Source organism: Festucalex cinctus, chromosome 8, assembly GCF_051991245.1.
Source record: "Festucalex cinctus isolate MCC-2025b chromosome 8, RoL_Fcin_1.0, whole genome shotgun sequence".
Lineage (NCBI taxonomy): Eukaryota > Metazoa > Chordata > Actinopteri > Syngnathiformes > Syngnathidae > Festucalex > Festucalex cinctus.
Window position 1 is genome coordinate 19,367,682 of NC_135418.1, and position 25,192 is coordinate 19,392,873.

At 39.0% G+C, this 25,192-nt stretch overlaps 1 protein-coding gene and 1 long non-coding RNA gene across 6 annotated transcripts in view; one reads left to right on the forward strand and one right to left on the reverse strand.

The window, feature by feature from the left end:
- The window catches only part of ampd2a (adenosine monophosphate deaminase 2a), a 35,102-nt gene that overhangs the window by 3,349 nt on the left and 6,561 nt on the right, over positions 1-25,192 (reverse strand). For 4 of the 5 annotated variants that reach the window (XM_077529021.1, XM_077529020.1, XM_077529019.1 and 1 more), the window contains 16 exons: positions 8,842-8,972; positions 7,615-7,745; positions 7,212-7,280; positions 6,297-6,408; positions 5,991-6,177; positions 4,549-4,690; positions 4,382-4,471; positions 3,873-4,002; positions 3,555-3,749; positions 3,343-3,474; positions 3,025-3,188; positions 2,621-2,747; positions 2,378-2,541; positions 2,181-2,301; positions 874-1,047; positions 686-796 (listed from right to left, as the gene is read on the reverse strand). In XM_077529021.1, the coding sequence (XP_077385147.1) occupies positions 686-796; positions 874-1,047; positions 2,181-2,301; positions 2,378-2,541; positions 2,621-2,747; positions 3,025-3,188; positions 3,343-3,474; positions 3,555-3,749; positions 3,873-4,002; positions 4,382-4,471; positions 4,549-4,690; positions 5,991-6,177; positions 6,297-6,408; positions 7,212-7,280; positions 7,615-7,745; positions 8,842-8,972 (2,180 nt within the window). Of the gene's footprint in view, positions 1-685; positions 797-873; positions 1,048-2,180; positions 2,302-2,377; positions 2,542-2,620; positions 2,748-3,024; positions 3,189-3,342; positions 3,475-3,554; positions 3,750-3,872; positions 4,003-4,381; positions 4,472-4,548; positions 4,691-5,990; positions 6,178-6,296; positions 6,409-7,211; positions 7,281-7,614; positions 7,746-8,841; positions 8,973-22,708; positions 23,141-25,192 lie in introns of those variants that run through there. The other variant, XM_077529023.1, reaches the window with a different exon arrangement.
- LOC144024234 (uncharacterized) lies at positions 15,130-18,729 on the forward strand. The gene is made up of 2 exons (XR_013284708.1): positions 15,130-17,143; positions 17,249-18,729. It is a non-coding gene; the product is annotated as an uncharacterized LOC144024234 (long non-coding RNA).

Genomic DNA, 25,192 nt, shown 5'->3' on the forward strand with positions numbered 1-25,192 from the left:
AAAAGTCAATGAAGATTCAGTTGTTTTTTTTAATTATTATTATTTATTTATTTATACCCCCCCACCCAATATAAAATAAAGAAATAAAGAAAGAAGAATCGCTGATGGAGATTTTTTTTTTTAATTAATTAATTACATTTTTTTTTTTTTTTTTTTTATAAATCGCTGATGGAATTCGTGTTTTTTTTTATTTTTTATTTTTTAAAAGTCCTTGGGGGGGGAAGCTGATCAATATTCATAATGTGTTTTCCAAACCCCCCCCCCCCCCCCAAAAAAAAAAACAAAAAAAAAATTGAGAAGGAGAAGAAGGAACTTGAGCATAATCAAATCCGTGGGTGCTGAACACACATGAGTGCACACAGGGGTCAATGTAGTTGTTTTATGTTGTAATATTCACCGCTAGATGGGAGACTTAGAACGTTGTTATTCTGGATTTGGATAGTAGTATATCTTTAACAAATGCACTGGATAATTTTTCATCAAAAACTTAATTATGATCAGTGATCACATATTTTGCACGTATTTTACATATTAAAAGAAATACAAGACTGTATCTCACCAGGGACATATTTGTCATGTTTGTCTTTTTGTACTGTCATGTAGTTTCGCAGCATTTGTAAGTGTATTGTACAGTAATGTGTAAAAGACACACTTCACTTGCTTATTTACAAAGAAAGCAATTTACCTTGTGTGAAAAGCCACTCATAAGAACACTGTTTCTTGCCAGCTCGCACATGTCACAGGAACTCAACTTCCACACTTGAGTCGCAATGCTGTATTCCTCCATGAGAGGCTCCTGGACGCACACACGCTGCTTGTTAATCCTGACCACCTATTACGCATAGCGTATTTTATTGCCGTCCTCGGGCTGACCTTGGTGAAGTGGAACTGGAGGGGGTCGTCCGTGGACACGGACACCATGAGGCCTCTTGACAGGTACTCTGGCAGCGGATTGCGGTGGTAGCTCAGGAACAGGCTGTTGTTGCTCAGAGGGGACATGGCGATGCCGATCTGGGCCAGGTAGTATAAATACTGCAGCACGGGCGCCTGAGGGGAAAAACAGCGAAGACATTTGTTCATGGAAGTCAGACATTTTGCTTCACTAATTAAAAATGTCTTTGGGTGGGAAGTGTCGAGTATGGATGTTTTGAGGTTGATGCCAAATCTTATATTTGGCAGAATAAAATTTCTATAAAAAAAAATAAAAATACTAAGAACATTAGACTGGTTAACAATACCTTGTCCAATAATGACTGTTTAACTTCAGAAAAGAAATTTTAAAAAATGGCAATTATTTTTGCCTTATGCTGTAATGTGATTTAAAAACATAATTCAGCAAAAATATTGGCCAATTTTAAAAGAGCTAATATCATTCAATTGGTTTCTCCCAGGGATCAGCAACCTTTAATGTTAAAAGTTTTTTATTTTTTTAGGTCAAATAAATGAATAATAAAAAAAAAAAAAATCTACTTTTTTTCATGGTTCGTTTTTCACATTTTTAGATTTTTTGCCTTTCTGTCAAATTTCTGACATTTTTGGCAATTTTATAGACATATGGTAATTTCTGCCTCTCCTCCTTTTTTGGACAAGTTATGACTATTTTTTTTTTTTTTTACATTTTCGTCTGACATTTTTGTCAAATTTGTGGACATTTTATGGTAATTTTCAGGATTTCTTCTTTTGTTTTTGGACACTATCGATACTTTTTAACTGTTCTCTTTTCTGCCTTTTTTATTTAATTCTCTGACATTTCTGGCAATGGCAATGTACATTATATGGTAATTTTATGCTTTTCCTCTTCCTTTTTGGAAATTTTATGGTTACTTTTTTGGACATTTTTAAAACATTTTCATCTACCTTTCGTCTCTCCTGACAGTTTCAAAAATTTGCACATTTTTAAAATATTTAATTATTCATTTTTTATGTAAATCAATACATTTAAAGAATATTTTATCTAAAAAAATTAAAATACGTTTAAAAAAAAAAAAAAAATCACTATTGCACTATTTGTTTTAGAGTGAAGGCAGGAGAGGGACAAAAGAGCCACATATGGCTCCAGAACCGCAGGTTGCAGACCCCTGGTTTGACTGATTATTTGGCACAGCGAACCTTAATTTACAGCAAGGCATAAATTCCACATATCAGTGTACGAATAGTGCACCTTTAGACAGGTGTGGTACCTTTCTGAGCAGCAGACCATGGGAGATGTTCTCTGATAGCATGAAACCTGACACCAGGTGGTGGATTGGCCCGGCCTCGCCACAGTGAGGTCGCAGCACAAACGTATGAAAGCCGCGCCTCCTGTTTTAGACAGATTGTAAAAATTATATAGATGCTGTTGATTGTTGATGTTCTTAGCATGTGGGCAGAACGTCACCTGCGCAAGTGGTTGAGCACGGTCATGTTGGCGTAGGTGTAGTAGAGGTAGTACGAGTAGGGCGGGTTGTCCTCCTCTCTCCAATTGGCTGGCAGAGGACTGTCCAGATTAAAAATGTGGTGCTCAGGTTTGGACTCGTCATCCACGCTGTCGAAGCCGACCACCTGTATACGAGGAACGCCCCGCAGCATATTAGTCTGGAGAGGTTCGAATCACGGCGATGAATTTGGAATGAGTCCTCACGTGCTCCAGGAAGAGATGCAGCTCAGGATGACTTTGAGGGTTGATGGTGACTTCAAAAAGCGGCAGGAAGATGTTCTCCAGCATCTCCTGGAAATTAGCCAGTTGCTTCTTTGTGTGATACACATCACTGTGGGGTAAGAAAATTTGTTGTATTAATTTGTTTAAAAAAAAAAAAAAAAAAAAAAAAAAAAAAGAATTAAAAAAGGACTACAACTACATAAAACTGCAGACCTCTACCAATCTTAACTCATTCACTGCCATCCCAGTTAAAATGGATAATTTGACGTCTATAGCAGTCAATGGCAATGAATGGGTTAATATGTATCAGCAACAAATGTTTACTTTCAAAAACGGTAGTTACACCAATTGTGAATGAGTTCTTCTGTAATTCAAGTGTTACTTACAAAAGTCGGGGCACCTGGATGAGCCAGCGCACGTTATCGGAATACACCCGATGCTTGACAGCCCACTTGGCTAGCTTATCCCATTCGTCTCCGGAACGGCCGTAGATGGACAGCCGCAGCTCCGAGTTCTGGTACTTGCTCTCCTCAAGGTCAAACATAACCTCCTGCACAAGCAAAATCCTAAATTATTCGGAATCTTGTAGCAGTTTGTTGATAGCGTGTTCAAATTTAAAAGTCGAAGGGACTAATTTACTACAAATCACAAAACTGCATGTTCAAATTAGCAATTGAAGCCACCAGAAGTTTCTTCATGCAAACCTTGACTATGTGTGCAAAGTATTTCCCCTCAACGTGATTGTCAGTTTTGATGAATATCTCTCTGAGGATGGATTCTCCGATGGGGTTGTATTTGGCATTGAACTTGTCAAAGCGATGGAATGTGTTGCGATCCTGTAAAAACAAACAATCCAGTTCATTATCATTTCCCCAACACGGTTTGATATTTGGTCCTCCTTGCTCCGATTCCTCACCGCATGCATGTCAAGCGTGTCCACGCTCAAGTCGAAAGCCGTCAGGTTCATCGTCTCGAACACCTCCTTGAGCGTTTGACCCCGGCCGCGCTCAATGTGAACAATCTCCTCGGGGTATTTTTTCATGGCCCTCTTGATGAAGCGCAGCAGGTGCTTCTGGTTCATGCAGGATGACGCGTGTATGTGTGTATCTACCTGGAGTCATACATTTAATGATTCAATATTAAAATGACAACAGAAAAAATACAGCAAAGCATCAGTCATTTGGTTAAAGTTTGATTTATTGTTGTTTAGCCAGCATGGTTTGATGGATCTTACTTTGCGTATGTTGTAAAAGTCTCTATGAGGAACTTTCTTCTGGGCTGCCAGCTCCTTCATCTCATTTAGGAGGATGTGCATTTGATATTTGGAGCTTAAATACTGTAGGCGTCGGTAGCAAAAAGATTTCCTGTTTGAACATATGGGGGGGAAACAGTTGGTAGTCCTTCAAAGGGCAAGGAACCATATTTGTGTAAATAAGGAGAGTTAAACTTACAGAACTTAATTATACTAGCTATAATTACATCACTTAACCGTTAGGCATTATTGTGACCCGTTTTGGGCTTTTTGATGGTTCTGACCAAGTCATTTCAAAATAAGATAACGCCCACTTAATATATATTACAAAAATATGTATTTTATTTCATACTGTTCAATATAGAGTCTGGACCACCTCTACTAGAATGAAATTACAGTTGAGCTCATAGTTACATACCCCTTGATATGAAAATCCTAAAGCTGAAAATTGAACTGAACAAAAATAAAGAAATAAATGTGCTAATACTTACACGGGGCCGTTAATGATGAGGGCCATCATTACATTCATGTCTGCTATATATTCTTTCAGGTCAGGGTAAGGCAGGTCTAATAGGGTACTTCTGAAAGTATGAAGATATGATGGTCAATGTTAGAACACTGTTGGAACATCGTTTTCCATTTAAAAGAAGACACATACTTGTCCATGGTGTTCTTCTTGGTAAAAACGTGCATTACGCCATCTACCATCTTGCAACCGTATTCCGTATCTGAAGGCAGACTTTTGGGGTCCAGATTGTCGTAAGGGTGTGTCTCAGAAACGGGTGGGTGGACGGGGGCATCTGTACAAAAAAAAAGAAAAGAAAAGAAAAATCTAGAGAAGTTGTATCATCTCAGATGCTGACATGTATTATGTATTATGTTCAAAACCATAACACAGAACTTGCTTGTCAAAATATCTCATTGAAATGATCTAATCATGCAAAAACAACATGGCTTATTTTGGGATCGCTCTCATTTTGTTTCACATGTTGGTGGAGCCTAAAGAAAAAATCTTGACGCAATGGAGGAATTATGGATTTTTTTGCAATGATTGCACACAATTATAATGAGTAACAAACTTTATTATGAATATATGAAGGCAGCATTTATTTACCAAATCAGGGATGGGGAATCGTGTCGTGACCAATCTCTAAGTGGCACCTTAATAAATTAGAATATTATTATTAATAAATAACTAAATTATCGCTATCTCTCCTAAAAAATTTGGTGATCCATCCATCTATTTTCGTGACCGCTTATTCCTCACAAGGGTCGCGGCGGCGCTGGAGCCTATTCCAGCTGGCTTCGAGATTTTTGGTGATTTTTTTATTATTATTATTATTATTTAATTAATAAAAATGCTGATTTTTAATTTGGAAAAAAAATGCTGATGAAGATTTTAAAAAAATAATAATAATAAATACATAATAATAATAAATACATAATGATAATAATAAAGATTTATAAACAGACCCCAAAAGATCTTTACATGCTGATTATTCAATATACGTTTTCTATAAAAACTGGGGAAAAAAATTGAGAAAAAACCCCCCCCCCGGGAAAATCAAACAAAATATACTAAAAAATAAATAAAAATAAATAAATAAATAAATCTGACCATATTCAAAGAAAAGAGCATATTCTAAAAAAAAAAAAAAAAAAAAAAAAACATCAGCGAGGCTAATGGGGAGGAAAAGGCTTCAATTTGCTAGGGAGCATAAAGAATGGACTCTGGAACAACAACAAAGGATCATGTGGTCTGATGAGACTAGATTAGGTAAAAAGAAATTAGGTCATATGGCTACAGTTTGAATGAGCAGATTTGTCCCATATTTCAGAATGAAATGCAACATCCACGAGAGTTGATTACACAGTACACAGCACATTTTGACACCACCGAGAACCCAAAAAACCTAACGTCATTGAGAATCATCACGTCTTGACTCTCCCCTCACCGTGAATGACATTCCATAAGCATATCAAACGATGTCAAAGCTCATTAAAAGCTCGAAGCGTTCAAGCAAAATGTTACGGCATGTGACACAAACACGCGCTAAACAATATTTCCTCCCTGTCACAGTCAGTGAATGCATGCGTTACCAGCGTCGACGGGGGTCTCGGGGAATTTGTCGTAGATTCCCAAGTCCAGCAGCTTCAAGCCAAGGTCCTGCAAGGCGTGAGCTGTGGTCTTGAAAAAGGACTGCAAAGACCTGTTTATGTACTTCTCCCGAATGAACAAAGCCTTCACCACACACTTGGCAGCATCAACCAGGTCAGTGAAGGGCACCTGAGGAGATTTAAAGAAAGATTTGGAGAGTAGGGGTAGCTGGATAAAATCTTCAGAATTCCTTATTGGGGTTTTTTCTTTAAAAAAAAAAAAAAAAAAAAAAAAAAACACTTCCTCACCCCGCATTTTTCCTCTCCAGATATTGAAACCCGCTGATACTCTCTCTCCATTGACATTTCCCGCTCCTTAATGCCATTATCAACGGCATCAACACTCTTCTCCTTCATTAACCTTAATAGTGGCAGAAAGGGCAGTTGTGAGTTTAAAAATAAGTCGGTGGGGTTTTATACCACTGCATAAAAATAGGAACATTGCTAAAGTAATCTCTGGCTGTGTCAATTTTCTTTTTTATAATCACTTTTAACTCATTCACTCCCAGCCATTTTCACAGAAGCAATCCTGTTCGCTCCCGGCTGTTTTACTGGATTTTGACTGATTTTGCAAAGGCCCACAGAATATTGTGTTCTATTGCTATAAAAACATGGAACCTATCAAAAGAAAGATTAAAGTCTCTTCTTTCATCAGGGAAAAATATATATAATTCTATCAGTTTCCATTTTGCAGCAATTAGCATTAGAATATCGCTAAGTTTAATCATTTTTCATAAATCTATTTAGAATTGTGAGTAATTGAGCTCAATTTCAACATGGCCCTGGTTGATCGCCTTTGCTCTGCTGCCACCTGCTGGCCGTTTGTGTAATAACTACCATTTCTGCAAGCGTTCTTTGCAGTTGCGAGGCTGCATTAAAGCCTTCTGTCTGTATGCTCTAGCATTAAAAAAAACCAAAACAAAAAAAAAACGTATAAATACGTCTTTGGGACACTTAAAACATTTTTAAAAAACACATTTATACGTTTATGGGAGCAAATGAGTTAAGATACTTCAGTAAACTGTTGAATTATGTGAAACTGGTTGATTCTCACGGAGCACATCTGATGATCTGTCGTCACACGAGAACCGCATTGGTCGGGACTCACTGAGGCATTGAAATCGAAGAGCAAAATCACAAAGGGGAGAAGCAGCGCGCACTCACTCGAGGTCTGCGGCACTGTCGATTTTCATGAAGTCCTGTTTGGCGCGGAGCAAGATCTCGGGTTCAAGCCTTGCCGTGAGAGGCGGCAGCGCGGGGAAGCGTGTAAAAGGGAGGGCGGCGAGGGACAGATTAGAGGTTAAGCACACGTACAGACAGTGAACAATGGTGTATGCGCTACGCCCACACACACACATAGGCTGCCTAAAGCATTTGAGCATTTATGTAATCAAGGTGATTGTCAGAGACGTGATCACCCAAATCATCAGATTAGTGATGCACATAGCGCCAACCCATCTCTTTATGTGTTGTGTGTCCAAGCGAGTAAGCACAAGTGAAAGCAAACACTTTGTGCGTCATAATCGAAGAATATACAAAGTTTGTACGCGTGCTTGAAGTTCCTCACTTAATATCCTGGCTGATCTGCCTCTCGAGACGGTGCCGACGCTCCTCCAGCTGCTCGATGGGGCTGTCCTCTGGGAACTCATAGGGGGCGGTGCGCATCTCACTTTCTGCCATGCTGCGCGTGAACAGCTCCTGGCGGCAGCGCCAAAAACACAGGCGTCAACGTGGGAAACATCTGGGGTCACGTTTGCGAGTCAAAATAAACAAGAACGGAAAAGATCTCTGCCAAGGCTAAATCATTTATCATTGGCAAAGACAATGTTGCAGAGAGTTTAAGATCTGTGTAGGTTTAAGAAGCTCAAGTGTCATCTAGATGCAGAATTTCGCAAAATTATGAGCATAACGTTCAAAATTTCCACTTGAGTCTAAATCAAACAATCTACATCAATTTCTGATTTTTCTCTGGTGTATTATCAGCAATATCGCAAAATGTGTTTTAAAGAGGTACACATTTGGCATAGGGTAATATTAGATGCTTACGGTATGATAACTACTATGGACAAAAATATCACAGTATTAAAATTAAAGCTCTAAAACTATCTAAAAAAAGAAAAAAAAAAAAAAAGAAACAGTATTCAGCTAAGTAATTAAAAAAAATCCCAATCTATTTCTTTTTTTGTTTAATTTTTAATGTAATTAATTAAGTTAATTTTAAATTTTTGTTTGTTTTATTTAGTACAGAAAATACTTTTTCTGTTTTAATTCTTCATAGTAAGTCACAGTGCCACATCACTGGTGAGCTATTTTTAGAACACATCTGCAGGCTACTCATATTGTCCTTGGGGCTAACTAGTACTGCTGGCACCATATAAAAATGTTTAGCATTTTTTTTTTTTTTAAGACAAAGCACATAAATTAACAGAGCAAAAATGTTTGCAATGTCTCTTTTGTCCCGCCCCCTCTTCAACTCTGCAAGCAGCCAATCAGGTTCTGTCACCCTTATGGTGACAGCCACTATGAGCAGTTTTTGAAGCCTTGACTTTTTAAAATCACGCTAAACCTCCAAACTGGTAAACAGCCCATGCCTAGTGCACATTTATGTTAAAAAATTTTCTCATATGATTTTGACTTTATTAATGTAATATATAAACATCATTCTGAAATCAATTTGATTTACTATCGTGATTACAACTTTTGTCCTGTAATTCTATAACTTTATTCCCACCATAAAAAATAAATAAATGAATGAACACAGCCATAAATGAACACTTGGCGGATTCATTCTCACCTCTGCAATTTCTTTGTACTTCTCTTCCATGGAGGTGCGTAGGTCAACCGGAAAGTTCTTCAAAGAAACGGGGGTGCCTGGGAGGGAACGTTGGGGCCGGAGGGGTTTGGACCCTGACACACCACACAGATCTGTAGGCACACCAGATTCACTGGTCACTGATTACAGTAGAGGCGGTGGGGTAGAGTGCTTTTAATTAAACAGCCAGTGCAAAAGAACTTGCTTGTTATTGTTAAATTACTGACATTACCATACAGACGCCAAAGGATTATAGTCTTTGTAAAGGAAGGACTTTAATGGATGGAGCTATTTTGTTAGATCACGTGAAAATGCGCACGCTGCGTGTCCAATGTTTTGGTCAGTGAGGGTAAATAAAACTGCGCAGACTAATGGGGTGTAGATACACATAAGCCACATGTGGGGGGGTTCCAGACCATGGTTAAAACAAACAATGACATCAATCACTTTAATCACTTCAGTCTGAAGTTGAAACAGCTGAAATAGAGACATTATGCTTCAACACAACAGCAGACAAAACAAACAACTGCACAATCTTGGACACAGATAGAAAAGGATATACTTGTGGTAGAACCAAGACTCCAGTGTGTTTGATGGTCAATTGTCCTTTTAGTAAGCTAAAATTTGAGTCTCGTTTCCTTTTCCCCACTGTGCAAAATACTGTAAATAGTGCAAGTGTTCAATCAAAACTAGTGTTGTCAAGTGATTTAATTTTTTTTTTTTTAAATCACGTTTCTACTTTTTTCTTTAAAGCCTGTAACAATTATTTACTTGAGTAAAATCTTGGAATTAATGTTAAATCATAAAATGGAAAGTATCCTCAAAGATTGTTCCAATAGCTTTCTTTGATCCTTGAATAGAATACTTCTGTAAAATACAACTGTTAAACAAATCAATCAAAATGGACTCAGCTTCACAGTCCATCTTTTTTCTCTCATCGAAACAATTCTCAGAACATCTCGCTCCCAGGTTTATTTGTGAAACAATTCTTAAAACTTCTTGCTTCCAGGTTGAGTTGCGCTCACAAGCAGCACACTTCAGAAGGTGAGAACTTGAGCAGCCTATTTTGCTCTGAGATGACACACCAAAGACTAATACTACAACTAATATCAGGGTTTTTCCTGTGTACAAAATTCAGAGGCGGCCACCTCCAACCGTATTTGCTCACCACCTCCTGCCTAAGTGACTGATAATGAATGAATGCTTTAATGCGATAATAGTCATATTCTTATTCAAACTATTTTTCTTATTATTGAAACATGGAATTGAAGTATATAATTTTAGTTATCTATGTAGATTCATGCCCCCCATCCCTGTACAAGGCCACTTGGTTTGACCCAAACCTGCTCTGACACATTTTCCTTTCTTCTGACCTAGTAGATATATTTCGGGGCTTTCCGTTCACGTGCACTCTGGCTGGCCTTGAAGGCATTCTGTGAGATAGGGGTTTTCCGAACACGTGAGCTACACGTGCTACATGTGAGTGAGTGAGCCAAACACCAGCTGCAAGCAATAAAAATGTCTTGTCCGCAAGATTTATGAGCAGGAAGGTACACATGAGCTTGCGTAACCATGAAGTTCATGCAGAGGTCAGCTTTAAATTAGGCCAAAGGTGGCGAGCCTAAGTTTACGTGGAGTAACGGTGCCCCCAATGGTCAAAAAATAGCACTGCACCCAGTACTGCATTTTGTAGTTGTCCAATACCGTTAGCTGCCTTACGATGTTACGCCCAAGGAAAAGTTTGGGGGGATGGACTTTGCAGGCTTTATAAACCAGTGCATTCCGTTTGTTCTTCGGATTTCTAATCCCTTCTGGCCAGAATATATGTCTTGTTTGTATGTCTGTGTCAAATAAATCTCTTTGTCTACAGCTTGAATCTCGGCCCGGCACTCTGTTACTTTTTTCCTTCTAGATGCTGAATTGTTGAACTTCTCCTTTAAAGCGAATACAGGCGAAGACTCTCCGACACCCGGGATGCAAAATATACGATCACTCTTGGAGAGAACGGCCGCCCGCGTTTCCCGTCCCACCCCCCTCCCCGACATATCTCCCATGAGCGTTGGCCCGGAGGGGGGGTGCAGACGGCCTCCGCCGGGACGTAAATCTCGGTCCGGCCGTCTGCCTCTAGCCCGGGACGACGGTACAACATTTTGGTGCCCGTGACCAGGATTTAAAAGAACCGGAAAAGAACAGGATTAAAGATGAGTATAATTAGATTTAAAAAAAAATATATATATATATATATATATATATATATATATATATATATATATATATATATATATATATATAATTTTAATAGTTATATATATAAGAGTTATGCATTGACTGTATTAAATTAAGATTGTAATGTGTAGGGCCGGATTTAAGATGTACACAATGCATGCGTATTTTGTCTAAAAGCTTTAGTGGATGGATGGCTATATTGTTTGTCTTCGTGTTGTTAGAGGTCTCCCGTCATAAAAAGGGTTTAGGAAAAACTTTTTTTTAAGACGAAGTGCCCAGGGAGGGCAATTTATGCTCTTGTTACGAGCACGGCTTAAGATAAGTCGACAGTGTGAATGTTCTGTTCAAGATGAACAGATAAAACTGTTTAAGATGAGCCGATAGTGTGGATCGTTTGCAGGACGCAAAGGGTAAGTCCACGACGGACCGTTTTTTTGATGTGTTGTTTTAAAAATCCCAGGACGGGTCGTCCAGGTGGACGTTAAAGGCCAAAGGGTGGCCAGAAAAAGTTATATTGTTATATTTGTGAGTCCTAGGTGGACTCTCTGTGATGTTGTATTGGTATATTTGTTAGTCCTAGGCGGACTCTCTGTGATAATCGGGTTAAGGTGACCCTATGTTTTTCGGCCTCAGAGCAGGCTAAGGAGTATATTGTGTGTAAGGATTACACCAAGGATTGGTGCAATTCAGGAGGTCGAGGAAGACCTTATTTTTTTCATGTCTAAGCAGTGTCCCCAGCCAGGAAGGTTTGGGTCATTAAGATTGCTGTATTTCTGACTATAACACCTCAGGACGAGGCTAGTTCAAGATGAACTATTGTTGTAGTATCTTTTGGTCTGTGCTTAAAAAACATGCACCGCTGGCAGGCAGCGGACTTTTGTATAAAAGGTGAATTGTCCAGGACGGACAATCAAGTAAAAAGTTGATAGTTGGAAGTAAATTGCATAGTGTTGCATAATGGCGTTTGAGCAAAATTGAGGGAAAGTGTGCAAAGGGGAGAGATCAGTGTGCATGGCACGGGGTGAGGGGCGAGGAGGTTAAAAGGTCGATGCGTGTGTGTGTGAGCCAGGTTGGTGAAAGACTGAAGCGTGTTTTTCTGAGTAGCTGGTATTGAGCAGTTCATGTTAAGGAAGGAAGGTGTGTTAGTGGGAATAGTGTCGAAAAAAGATTTGTGAATCACATTGTGAATTGTTTTGTGGGTTGCGTTGCAAGTTGGATGGAGATGTTTAAATTGTTGTGTTTGTGCTTTTGTTCCTTTGATTTAAATTTCTTTTCTTTTGTAGGCTAACTGTTTTTGGGGAGTGGGTAGGAGGAAGAGGATTAGTCGCTGATGTGGACTGTTGGTGTGTAATTTTGATTCTAGGCTTATCCGGTAAACAAAAGAAAAATGTTGACGGTGAAAATAAAAGGGAGAGAGGACAGCTATAGGAAAGGAAAGATAAATAATGTGAAATGTTAGTTGGATGCCGTTTTGAAGATTTATGAGAGGCTTTGTAGAAATTAAGTAAAATGAAACAAAGATTTGTCCATTGTGGTAGTCTTTTTGATAGATGATTGTCCAAATGGTTTAATTTGATTGTATAAATTAAATTGAAGATGTGAAAAAAAAAAAAAAAATGTACTTTTAAATTTTAGATATTGATAGGGTCCAAAATGGGGAATCTTAAGAGTAATATTTGTAACGTAAGTGAGGAATGATATGAGGCGGAGAGAGAGAGAGAGGCGGAGAGAGAGAGAGAGGCGGAGAGAGAGAGAGAGAGAGAGAGGCGGAGAGAGAGAGAGGCGGAGAGAGAGAGAGAGAGAGAGAGAGAGAGAGAGAGGCGGAGAGAGAGAGGCGGAGAGAGAGAGAGAGAGAGGCGGAGAAAGAAAGAGAGAGAGAGAGAGAGGCGGAGAGAGAGAGATGCGGAGAGAGAGAGAGAGAGAGAGAGAGAGAGAGAGGCGGAGAAAGAAAGAGAGGCAGAGAGGCGGAGAGAGAGAGAGAGAGAGAAAGGCGGAGGGAAGGGGGACAGCAGAAGGTGTATGTGTGTGTATGTGTGAAAGGTCAGAGTTGATGGTAATAGGAATGGTACAGAAGTGGGAGATGGGAAACGAGGATGTTTGAATCCAATGAATATATAATCTATGGAAGGAATAGTCTGTGTGTAGAAGTTTATGAGAAGAGTAAGTGTAGATATAATAGCATCTTGAAAAATATGAGGGGACTAAGAAGGCATAAAAAATAAATAAATATATACATAGCCATTGCATAAAGAAATGATAGGTTATGCTTGAGTATATATTTAGAAATTATTAATGATGAATTTTACAGGAGTCGCTTTGAAGGATAATAGGTGCTGAACCAAATGAATTGAGAGGAGGTTAAGTTAAATAGCAGGGAAAATAATATAAAGAAAATATAGCATTAGATTGATAGACTTGATGGAGATGACTAGGGCTGTCAAACAATTATATTTTGATAAAGTCGATTAAATTTAGTTTGGATTGATCCCAATTTATCACTTAATTAAGGAGTTTTTTTTTTATTAGATTTTTTCCGCCTGCCAAATTTGAAGAGCACCCGTTATGTGTTAATTTTTGAAAGTCTCGTGTTATAAGGATGTCTTTAACATTTTTGATCCACTATACACGCTTATTTTTTTTATTCGGTGATTTATTTTTACAAATCCAAAATAATAAATGAAAAAGAGAAAAAATGTCTCCAATGTTTTGACATAAACAAATGATCTGAATGTCAAAGTTATACCAAAATATATATTAAATGCTTTACGGTTAATGCATGTAGTTGTGTTTATTATTTAAACATAATATGCGCTAACTTTGACGTAGACATCTGTCATAATGTGACAAATCTGATAATTTTTTGTGATTATTTAATTAGTTCACACTTTAACCTACAGCACTAGAAATGCTAAAAAATATATAATAATGTAATATTTAATGACAAGTATATCTTGGTCATCCATAATGAAAAGTTTTATTGTAAGAGTAAGCCTACAATTTTTTTATTTTTGTCCCTATATGTGAACATTGTACAAGTCCTTGGCCATTGAAAGATGCAAATCCTGGTGTCGACCAAATCTCTTCATAAATGGAACAATGGAAGAGTGACTCCAGTCTGGAAAAACTCTGGAACAAAGGAGGACTTTTGTTGTGTAGGGGGGCACAACGTCACACACAGGACAATGATGAACACCTGTTATGTGTGATTAACTGTTTTTGAAAGGACTTACAGTTACATCCTGAGCAGCTTGGATGAACAAAACTGGACTGGCTGGACAAAACAAAACCCGAGCATGGATGGACACACTCATGAAAGCTCAGAGGACAAAACTGTTGAACGATGGTTGGGAGACACTGGGAGGACGCATTAGACAAGTGGGTATGGATTATATGGTGTTACCATATTGAAGGAATTTTTTTTTAATGATCAAATCAATCATCATTTTAAGACAATTTATTAGAATGAATAGAAAATAAATGTGGATGGTTAAGATATATGTGTTGAAATTCGTGTAACTCTTTTGTAGCTTATTGAGATGCAATAACTAAGAAAAATTGGTTTAATTAGGTAATTTGGCTGTATCGTTTAGACTATGAGAGACTACTAATTCAATTTTATATTTAGATTTAGCTGTTAAAATATTGGAATTTTTGGAATTAATGATAGTGGTGATTCCGATATATATTGAAGATACAGATTTAGCTGTGTTAAATATATTTATACATTGCAGCTATTTAATGGAGTAAGATAAACTATAGCAATATTTTGTAGCTTATAGAACTTAGACGAAAAATATGCTGAAATTAATAGGTCAAATTGCAAAGACTTAATTGAATGATTGAGGTTATAAGTCCCTTTTAACACCTTTATGGATAAAATAGTTAGAATTTGAAGGTGAACTTTTTAAATCTATATATATATTAAATATAGTAAGATTTCTACTGCTAAACAGAACCAAAAAAAAAAAAAAAAAAAGAGACACATAGGATTAAACAAATCACCTGAATATGTTTGAATTTTATATATAGTTTAGTAGTGAATATATTGGAAGATATGAGCTTTTAAATGCCAGGTAGGAGATTTAGAGGAAGACCAAATGGAAGAAGTTAAAGAGGATATGAAGGTAGTTGGCGTGAGAGCAGAGGATGCAGAAAACAGGGTTAGATGGAGGCAACTGATTCGTTGTAGCGGCCCCTAAAGGAAAAAGCTAAAAGAAGAAGATATGTAAAATAGTCAGATAAATGTCGTAGAGTATACTTTTGATATATGTTAAATAATTTGGCTAGAAGAGATTGTTGCATAAAAAGAGGACCATAATAAACTAAAACTGGAGTGAATATTTTGTATCTGGATAAAAATAGTGGTATAAGAGATGTCTGAAGTAGTATGATATTGAATCAGCATTGAAAGGCACTACAGTGGACAAATCTGATGTTGTTAGTGATTCTGAGAAGAAACACGATGAAAACGAAGTTGGAGTATTCGAGCTATCCTTGTTAACATTTTGTTTAAATTAATTGATTGATTTTTTTTTTTTTTACATAGTCTGTGACGACGACAGTTAGAAAAGAGTAACTTAGGATAAGTTTAGTTTGTGAAACGTTAGGTTTGCAAGAGCTTCGTGGGGAAGATGAGTAAAGGGTTGATATTGAAAAATTTGGGATAGTATTCATATTCATGAGTGAAAGGGGAGCTGTGGGGTGTAAATGTCTGATTTAATTCTGTGGTTATAGCTCCTGTATGTGGGTGTATTCTTATCTGTATTGGAATGTGAGTATCTGTTGTGATTTGTGAGATTGTTTGTCTGTGAAGTGTGTTGTTTGTTTGTTTGTTTGTTTGTTTGTTTGTTTGTTTACTCGCATTAAAAAAAAAAAGAAAAAGAAAAAAAGAGTGAGAATGAGAAGAAGAAAGCAGCTGCAGGCGCCTATGGGAGTAGGAAACTATTGCATGCACAATATGGCCATGATAATTAGTACAAGTAAGGGTGTTTGTGATCACAATATGAGAGTAATTGCCTCTCACCCGTAACTGTATATTTTCTGACTAGTCTAATTGAGTATAATGGCGGATTAGTGAAAATTTGACTTTAATATTGATTATAGGATTGTTTATGATCGTGACAATTTAAGGGCACCATTTGACTGACAAAATAGTCATATGGAGAAGGCCCAATTTTAATGATGTGGCTTCGGATGATTGTGCCACTTCTGAGCTGTTACGACTTTATATGACGTTAAGAGTGTTATTGACTTTATGAAGACCTGACGGGGACAGACTGACTGTGACTTATATTGTTTTGTTGTTTAACCCCTTTTCCTGCAGCACAACAGACTCATCATGATTGATTTGTGAAGTTTTTTCCCTAACCCCGATTTTCTTACAGTTTTATTGCTTTTTTGTCATTGATAGTTGATTTATTTATGATGGATGTTAATAGGGCTGCACGATATTGGAATAACGTGATATGCGATATGGCTGCTGAATATAGCATTTTAACATGTATCTGAAGAACTGACATTTTTATAATTTGATATAAGAATTGAAAGAATTAAAAGAATTCTTTTCATGCACCAAAATAGGCGAACTAATTATATATTTAAGGGTAATTACCTCTCAGTTATCAACTATTGGATGGTTGTTGCATTTTTTAGTTGGTGTCTGACTGGTTGAATTTCTGCAAAGCGTAAAATTCCAGATTAAACATTGCATGGGCCAATATCGCGATATCAATGTTTTTCCGACATGTTGTGCTGTCCTATGCTAGACTGGTCTTGCAGGTCAGAGATCTTCAAGAACCACCTTCCAGCTTTGTGTATCTGATCTGTGTCTGAAATGACTTCTTATGGTTTGATTTCTATTTACCATTGTAGTTTTGTTTGTGTTGCAATGTGTTTTTGGTGTAATAAGTAAGTAAGTGCTTTCAGGTTAAGTTTCTGTGTTTTCGTGAGTGCCGATCCCGGGCTGTGGACGGTAAGTTGGTTCCAGTCTGAGTACCAGGAGTCTTCTGGTATCGTTTGTGTTGACACATGACGTATGTGTCAAAAGGGGGAATTGAATGTAAGTAAGGATTTTTTTTTTTTTTATATATATATATATATAATTTTCAAAATTTTACATAGTTCAACGGATTGGGAAAAGTTCTCATGTTTGGTTTTTGTCTAGGGGACTTGGTGATAGCAGCTGCTGAATGGCCCGAATAGCAGCCCGTGATACCAATTGTGAGCCCTCAACTGACTCAGGTGCAATCAGCCGTGGGCCCCAGGCACCTCCAGCGCAACCACCAGCAGCCCTGTGCGGAGGTCCTCAACTAGCGCTCCCTTCAGCGCCTGCACCGTCATCACCTCCAGTTCCTGCTGAGAAGTGTTCAACTCCAACCAGCCAGGAGTAGCCGCCAAACAGCAAACGTCTACAGGACCACCACCAGGCACACCTTTTTGACCACGACCAGACCCTCCACCGCCAGAAATGCCACGCCCCCAGATGAGCTTTCCCCAAACCCCCACCAGGATCACTCACCTGATGCCCCATCCAGCAGTCCCCTTATAAAAGGCTTGACCCAAAATCTGCTCTGACACATCCCTTCTTCTGATACAATCAGATATCACCAACCACATTTTCACAATACACTGTTCTTATGGGGCACAATAAGCCCCGGGCAGCACAAAATCATAATCAGCCGGACTGTACAGAATGGGCCTGAATATTTTGACTGATGATTGGGGCAGCATGAGCCCTGCCCTAAGAAAATTGAAAGCACTTCCCTTACTGCCCCACCGATCGCCGCAGTTGAACTTTGAACATTCCTACCTCATCAACACCTGGACATTTTTAGCCTCATTTTCAGGTTTTTGCCTCAAAAGAAAATTCTACAATAGCTATGCTCTGTGTGTTTTACCAGTGGATCCCATTTAATTACCAGTTTTTTCGAAATTGTTGAACTTTGATGCACGCATATGTACTGGGATTAACACATAGGTGGGACCGTGTTTGACATTGATTGTTCATGATGTGTTTACATCATGAAAGGGAGGAATGAAGTATATAATTTTAGTTATCTATGTAGATTCATGCCCCCCATCCCTGTACAAGGCCACTTGGTTTGACCCAAACCTGCTCTGACACATTTTCCTTTCTTCTGACCTAGTAGATATATTTCGGGGCTTTCCGTTCACGTGCACTCTGGCTGGCCTTGAAGGCATTCTGTGAGATAGGGGTTTTCCGAACACGTGAGCTACACGTGCTACATGTGAGTGAGTGAGCCAAACACCAGCTGCAAGCAATAAAAATGTCTTGTCCGCAAGATTTATGAGCAGGAAGGTACACATGAGCTTGCGTAACCATGAAGTTCATGCAGAGGTCAGCTTTAAATTAGGCCAAAGGTGGCGAGCCTAAGTTTACGTGGAGTAACGGTGCCCCCAATGGTCAAAAAATAGCACTGCACCCAGTACTGCATTTTGTAGTTGTCCAATACCGTTAGCTGCCTTACGATGTTACGCCCAAGGAAAAGTTTGGGGGGATGGACTTTGCAGGCTTTATAAACCAGTGCATTCCGTTTGTTCTTCGGATTTCTAATCCCTTCTGGCCAGAATATATGTCTTGTTTGTATGTCTGTGTCAAATAAATCTCTTTGTCTACAGCTTGAATCTCGGCCCGGCACTCTGTTACTTTTTTCCTTCTAGATGCTGAATTGTTGAACTTCTCCTTTAAAGCGAATACAGGCGAAGACTCTCCGACACCCGGGATGCAAAATATACGATCACTCTTGGAGAGAACGGCCGCCCGCGTTTCCCGTCCCACCCCCCTCCCCGACATATCTCCCATGAGCGTTGGCCCGGAGGGGGGGTGCAGACGGCCTCCGCCGGGACGTAAATCTCGGTCCGGCCGTCTGCCTCTAGCCCGGGACGACGGTACAACAGAATAATTATACGTTGCCTGTAAAAAAAAAAATGAAAGTGAGTGTTGAATGTACAGAATACATAAACGTCATGGTGCATGGTCAGGATTAGGGATGTTCAATACCACTTTTTTCTCCGGCCGATAATGGTACCAAATACCGATACCAATAGTAAATAAAATTCCCCACCCATAAATGACAGATTATTTTAAAGAAAGACCTCTGTATCCCAATATATTACTTTTCCTTAAAATTGCATGAAGTGAATGGCAACTTTGTGTCCATATAATTTCTAACTTCTTGTCCCTGTTCATAAAACAGCCACAGGAGGGCCGCAGATAATAGCATCGGTCACTGCTGTGAGTACCGATACCTTAAAATAAGACTGGTATCGGTACCGATACCTGATATAAACTTTAATTTCGACAGCCCTGGTCAAAACAAACAAAAATACTATAATAGGAGACTAACAGCCATCTAGCACATAACTCCATCATCAGGCTAAAACGACAATAGCAGCAACAAGATGGGCCTTTTATAGGGCTTAAGAACCACTACAATATGGCATGGAATCTATTTGAAGTATCCAAAATGTTACTCATTACTAAGGGGGAAAAACAAAACAAAACAATGTACCCAATTCAAAAGGATTGGGCTGTACAAGCACCTGAGGATGACAGAGGAGTTTTCCGTTAACTAGACCTGCTGCAAACAGATGGCAGCGTCCACTCCAGACCAATGCAAACAAAATGGAAGAAAACTAGTGAACACCCTAAGCTTGTCTCAGACATATATAGTGTCCTCAGTCATAATCTTAAGTAGCCAATGAAAGTGATGCGTTCACTCACTATAACTGAAGAGATGAGTAGGACAGTGACACCGTAAAACATGTCAACACACACAGAGTCCTCCTCAGTTTAGCATGCAGTAATCCCCCAGCCCGTCCACCGCAGATGACTCTTAATCCAGCAACCCTGAAACTATTTATCTGTCACATCATGTGATTGCACCAGGGGGACACGTCCATCCCAGCAACAGGCGCCCACAAACTTGTTTGTGTAGTCATAAAGAATGACTGGCCTCCAAATCTCAATCTAAGATGGATGTTTTACACTGTTTGCGCTGACAAGTTCTGTGAGGACAAAGACATCGCCTGGTCTGTAAACACCACATGTAGGACGTCCTTGGCATCAGTTTAGCTTGGGGCGCCTCAACAGACCGGTCCAAGCGACTTGAATGTTTTCGTTTCCTCCTCTTGCTAGAAACCGTAGCGAAGTCCCAACAGAGGCATTTCTTTGGCCGTTCTGTGAATGTGTTGCTAGCTCCTCGCCTCAAAAATGTTGTTTGTGCCAGTATATTTTTGAACATCCTCCTGCTCTCTCCAATCACAACCCTCGTAACGCTCAAGCTGAAAGGTCCTGTCAACCAGTTTCAGACATTTTGTTGCAGCAAAGTTTGTTGCAGTAAAAACGGGTTTGTTTCTCATTCAACAGCATGATAAAGTGTTCAAACTTTGGACTGGCAATGTATGGTGTCAATATACTGCAAATTCCTCTATTTGTCACACATCGTTCAGCCTAAATATGCCATAACCTTGAATACGATTATATAGGGTTAGCCGCTGCAGAGAAAAACAGAGCTTCCGCTACAGGAAGTCTTACTTATCTCAACTTCCACGCAAGTAGTGATTGGCTTATGGCTACTGATTCAATCAACGGTTCTCAAAGGTGTGACACTTTGCTCAACGGCTATTTCGAGAAGAACAACCAAGAAAGTGTTGCCGTGATGAGTGTATGTGCTGCGTCTGCGTGGATCTCATCCATGTGTCGCCGGCGGCCTTTAACCCAAGAGTACACAACGAGGCAGACGGCGTCATGCTAGGACATGAGAGCCCACAGCATTTTATCAGCTGTGACGCAAAAAGCTGAGAATAAAAAAAGCACGACAACAATGTTATTTCCGCCACACATGTCTGTAGGCAAACACGTTCTTTAGTGACACACCCTTGCGTTGTCACTTGTCCTGTTCTACTATTTCATTCAAATATTCATAACAAAAAAAAAAAGTCAGGATTACTTATGTAAGAACAATTATCATGCAAAGTACTTTGACAAATTTTCATGAACCCATGAGTAGGGTCAAGCATAGGAAAAGGAAGAACTTAACTCCTGAATTTAAAGTTAAGATTGGATGACGATTCAGGATTTTTTCTTACAGTAATAAGCATTAAGTATTTTAATGACATATTTAATAGGATTAGATAAAAAATAAAATAAATAAAACTACAAATAAAAATCAAACAATTGATATCAAATCAACTTTCCTTTTTAAGCTTAACATCAATATTTTCCCCATAAATTCATAAGAAAATAGCATTTAAGGCCATTTTTTTTAATTTTATTTTACTGTTTTCTTGAAATTTTCTGTTCACATGAAAGTATTTTTAAGTTTTGAAAGACCTGACTTTCTCCACTTTAATGCAATTTAGAATCTTTAAATGTATATTTACAATTATTGAACTAGAATTCTGAAAATATTTTCAGTTTATCCTTGTTGAGGTCAGTGTTTGTGTAACACTTAAGTGATTGTAAAGTGTTACTTTCATTAATAAACTAAATCATTTAAGAAAATGGATGGATGGATAGACACCATTTACTGGCTCAGTGAAATAAGGCACATGTTATATTTAATTTTGATCAGTGCTTTTTCAGAAATTTGGGGGTTTAATTATTAATGTATTTTCCCCCTATGCATTTCAATTGCGTTCAATTATACATGGGTTTTCCACTTTTCAATATTAGTGGGCTGGGCCAGTTCCCGTACCCTGCAAATGGCGGCAGTTGAATAAAACTTGTTTAAATAGATATAATGCACCATCTTGTTATCAAATCGATGATCGTTTTGTTTTGTTTTGTTCTCCTCTCAAACTGCCTGATGTGATCGTCCCAAAAATTCTGATTGTGTAAAAGACTTTGATTGTATTTTTCCCTTTACTTTCTTCCCTTAGAGGCCAAGAAAAGACACAGATGCTCCTTAGCAACCAAATATGAGAATAAACCTGCACTTTGGGCCCTCGTCTTGAAAATTAGCTTGCAGGCGAACAAATGGGACGTTTGCCTGGTGAGACTCTTGTTTGCAAACTGGAATGGTTAGTAGTGAGGACGTCATTTTGTTTACTGTCAGTTTTTTGACAAACAGCACTGTAAAACCTCTATGAGGAAACAGTAGACCACAGTCTGTCGTACACATCACAAATTACAAGCTGCTCACACAAAAACACTGCCCCACAAAACACTAATGTGTCTCTTCTCTCTAATGGCAAAGACTGTCTGACTGCACAGTCTTGCAGCATGTGTGCTGCTCATTACGCTCTGAAGTGATTAAGCCACTGGGGGAAATGTACAGCACCACCGCAGATGCCCTGAACGTCCACCCACTGCAATAAACGGAAGCCCATCAAGCTTTGCTAAGATCAGCATCATAGCAACAGAGCAGCCGAGCAAATGCATGACGCAGCCGCCTCTTCCATATGTCCTTCCCCAGATGGAAAACAAGCTGTCAGCGTATTACACCCCAACAAGAGTTTCCCAACACCTCATCTGGGGCTTGTGTAACATTCCTTGAATGATAAGAACTTTCGGTGTCGACCATAAAGAAGATGCTTAAACTTGTAAAACAGTATTCATGTTAACACACCGGTTATTATGAATGAGTGCAAGTTACAATACCTCCTCTGCTTTCACGGTTACTGACGCAGTGGCCTGGTCTGAGCTCCTGCGGGATGCTGGGACATTTAACTAGGCCTGGGACAGTCGATGGACCCTCCCCCGCCGGCCCGGTACACGACACAGAAGAATGACAGCAAATCGAGAGCGAGAGCGGAGGAGAGACAGGATATTCTCCGTCCTACAACGTATGCTGCTCGACCGCCAGGATCGCACAATGTCCCCTCTATTTCCTTTTGGGTTCTCCTGTTGTGCAGTCAGAATGGTGTTGATCTGGCTCCCCCCCCCACTCTTTTCAGGCTGAGCCCCTCTCGCCTGTCTGTCTCTTTCTCCCTGTGTGCCCCTCAGCTGCTTCCTGGATTTCGCCGGCTTGTAGAGCATAAACAGCACAGACTTGAAGCAACCGGATTTAAATACTGGGCTGGAACATACCACGTGGCATAAAAAAGGGAGGGAGGAGGAACCCGGCCGAACTACCTCAGCCTTCATTGTGCTTTAAAATGGAGGCGGCCACGCCCACTCTCCGCCTCCTCGCCAAGAGTTGCCTCCTGATGGTACAGCTTTTTATTTCTTACATGGAGGAAAACTTATTAATATGCTATGTTTGCATAAATTATAACTTTGAATTATCTTTGGTTATCTTTTTCCTGTTTTGATTTATTTGTATCCCAACCGGCTTCGGGCAGTAGGCGGGGTAACTGAACTGGTTGCCAGCCAATTGCATGCAAATCAATCACCTTAAATATTAACATTTATTCATTATTGTTTATCATATATTATCATAAGGTTTATTGAAGACTAAATTGTCCTTAGGTGTGAATACTAATAACTGTGATTTATTATTATTATTATTATTATTATTATTATTATTAGTCTGTACAGCACTTTGTCACAGTTGAATGGTTCTATAAAATGCTAAAGTTGAGTTGATGATCGAATAGTACTATACAGACATATACATCCTTACATAGTAATGTATATTTGTTCATCTAGGTTTATCTATGTCAGCAACATATAGTGAAAGGCAAAAATAATTAAATGCTTTTTGCTCTAGATAACAAGGTCCATTTAATGTGTGTATCCACCATCTGGTGTGCCATGAGAACTTGGTATTATAAAATATGTGTCTCGGCTGAGTTAAGGTTGGGAAACACTTATAAAGTCTTGTTTTTGCCAATTTGTGGCACATGGGAGTAGCTGTGCGCTTTGTTTCCCAGTACGAGGAACAAAAACAGACTTTGCAGCAGGGAGCTAATCTGGAACCTTGCACAAAAAATTCCCGTGTGAATTCACCGCAAAATAACGCACGCTGACTCCTCACATCTGTGCACTTTGTGTCAAAACTCTTTGGATCCAACAGATGTGTTCTCAGAGTCCTTTTATCTTCTCTACAGCTCATCATTCAAGAATACAAAATAATATTACACACACAAATGGAAGTGAGCAGGGAATATACACACTGAGGACCACATACTAGCAATTTTGAAAATCTCATTTGTGTCAGTGTCGCTTTCACAATATGTGAACAATGCAACCAGGTTATATGACATGTCAAGGTACATACATTATGACAACAAGTCCAAAGGTGGATGCAATAAAAATAATGTTGCTTCACAGACACAGAGCAATTGTGTTCTGACAGCACATGCACTCAATAGATATAAATAGGCACATAAAGCCAATTATAATAAAACTTGAGAACCTCATATGGTCTTAAAGCGAGGCAGACGATGGACATTACACGATTCATACGTTCACATGTAACTTCACTCAGCGTGTTCACAATAAACAGTGACAGTGAGCTAGAGTTTCTTCGACCTACTGAGGGGACGGGATATTAAAAAGGTCAAACTTCAGTCGACTTGAATTCATTTGAGATCAAACGAGATGGAGTCGAATGAAAATGGATCTCTGAGACTTTACAAAAGGAAGTGGCTGAACTGGCTTAACCGTACTTAAGCGGTGCAATGCAATCCGTCATATTCACAAATGCTGTCAATCATCCCCGTTGACAGTACACCATTTGATCCAGCAGGGGGCATTCTTTCAAATCCCCGTTCATGCTGTGTAAGATTCAGTAAATTAATAAAGAAACATATAAAGACTTGATTCTCACCGACTGACATTTGATTGTGTCCAGCAGATTTTTTTTAAAAAAAATTTATGATGTCTCAAGATGAGAGTGTTTGGGCCTGTGGGGAGTGATTAGACACATGCTCTGGCTCTGCAGAGGATCTGCTCGACCTTGTATTATCTGTCCCACCTGTTAGGGTGATGGCTTCAAGTTCTGAGGCCCTCCCAGAATCCCTTTTCCACCACTGACAGAGCTTTTCCGTCATACACAAGTATACATAGCAGCAGAAGGGCGTCAAATTTACCATACAAACACCAAGTACATTGCAAACACGCCAGACACTTATCAAATACATCTTTCAAAGAGGTATTTGATGCCATTTCATCACAAAAGAAGAAGTCATGAAGCTTTCA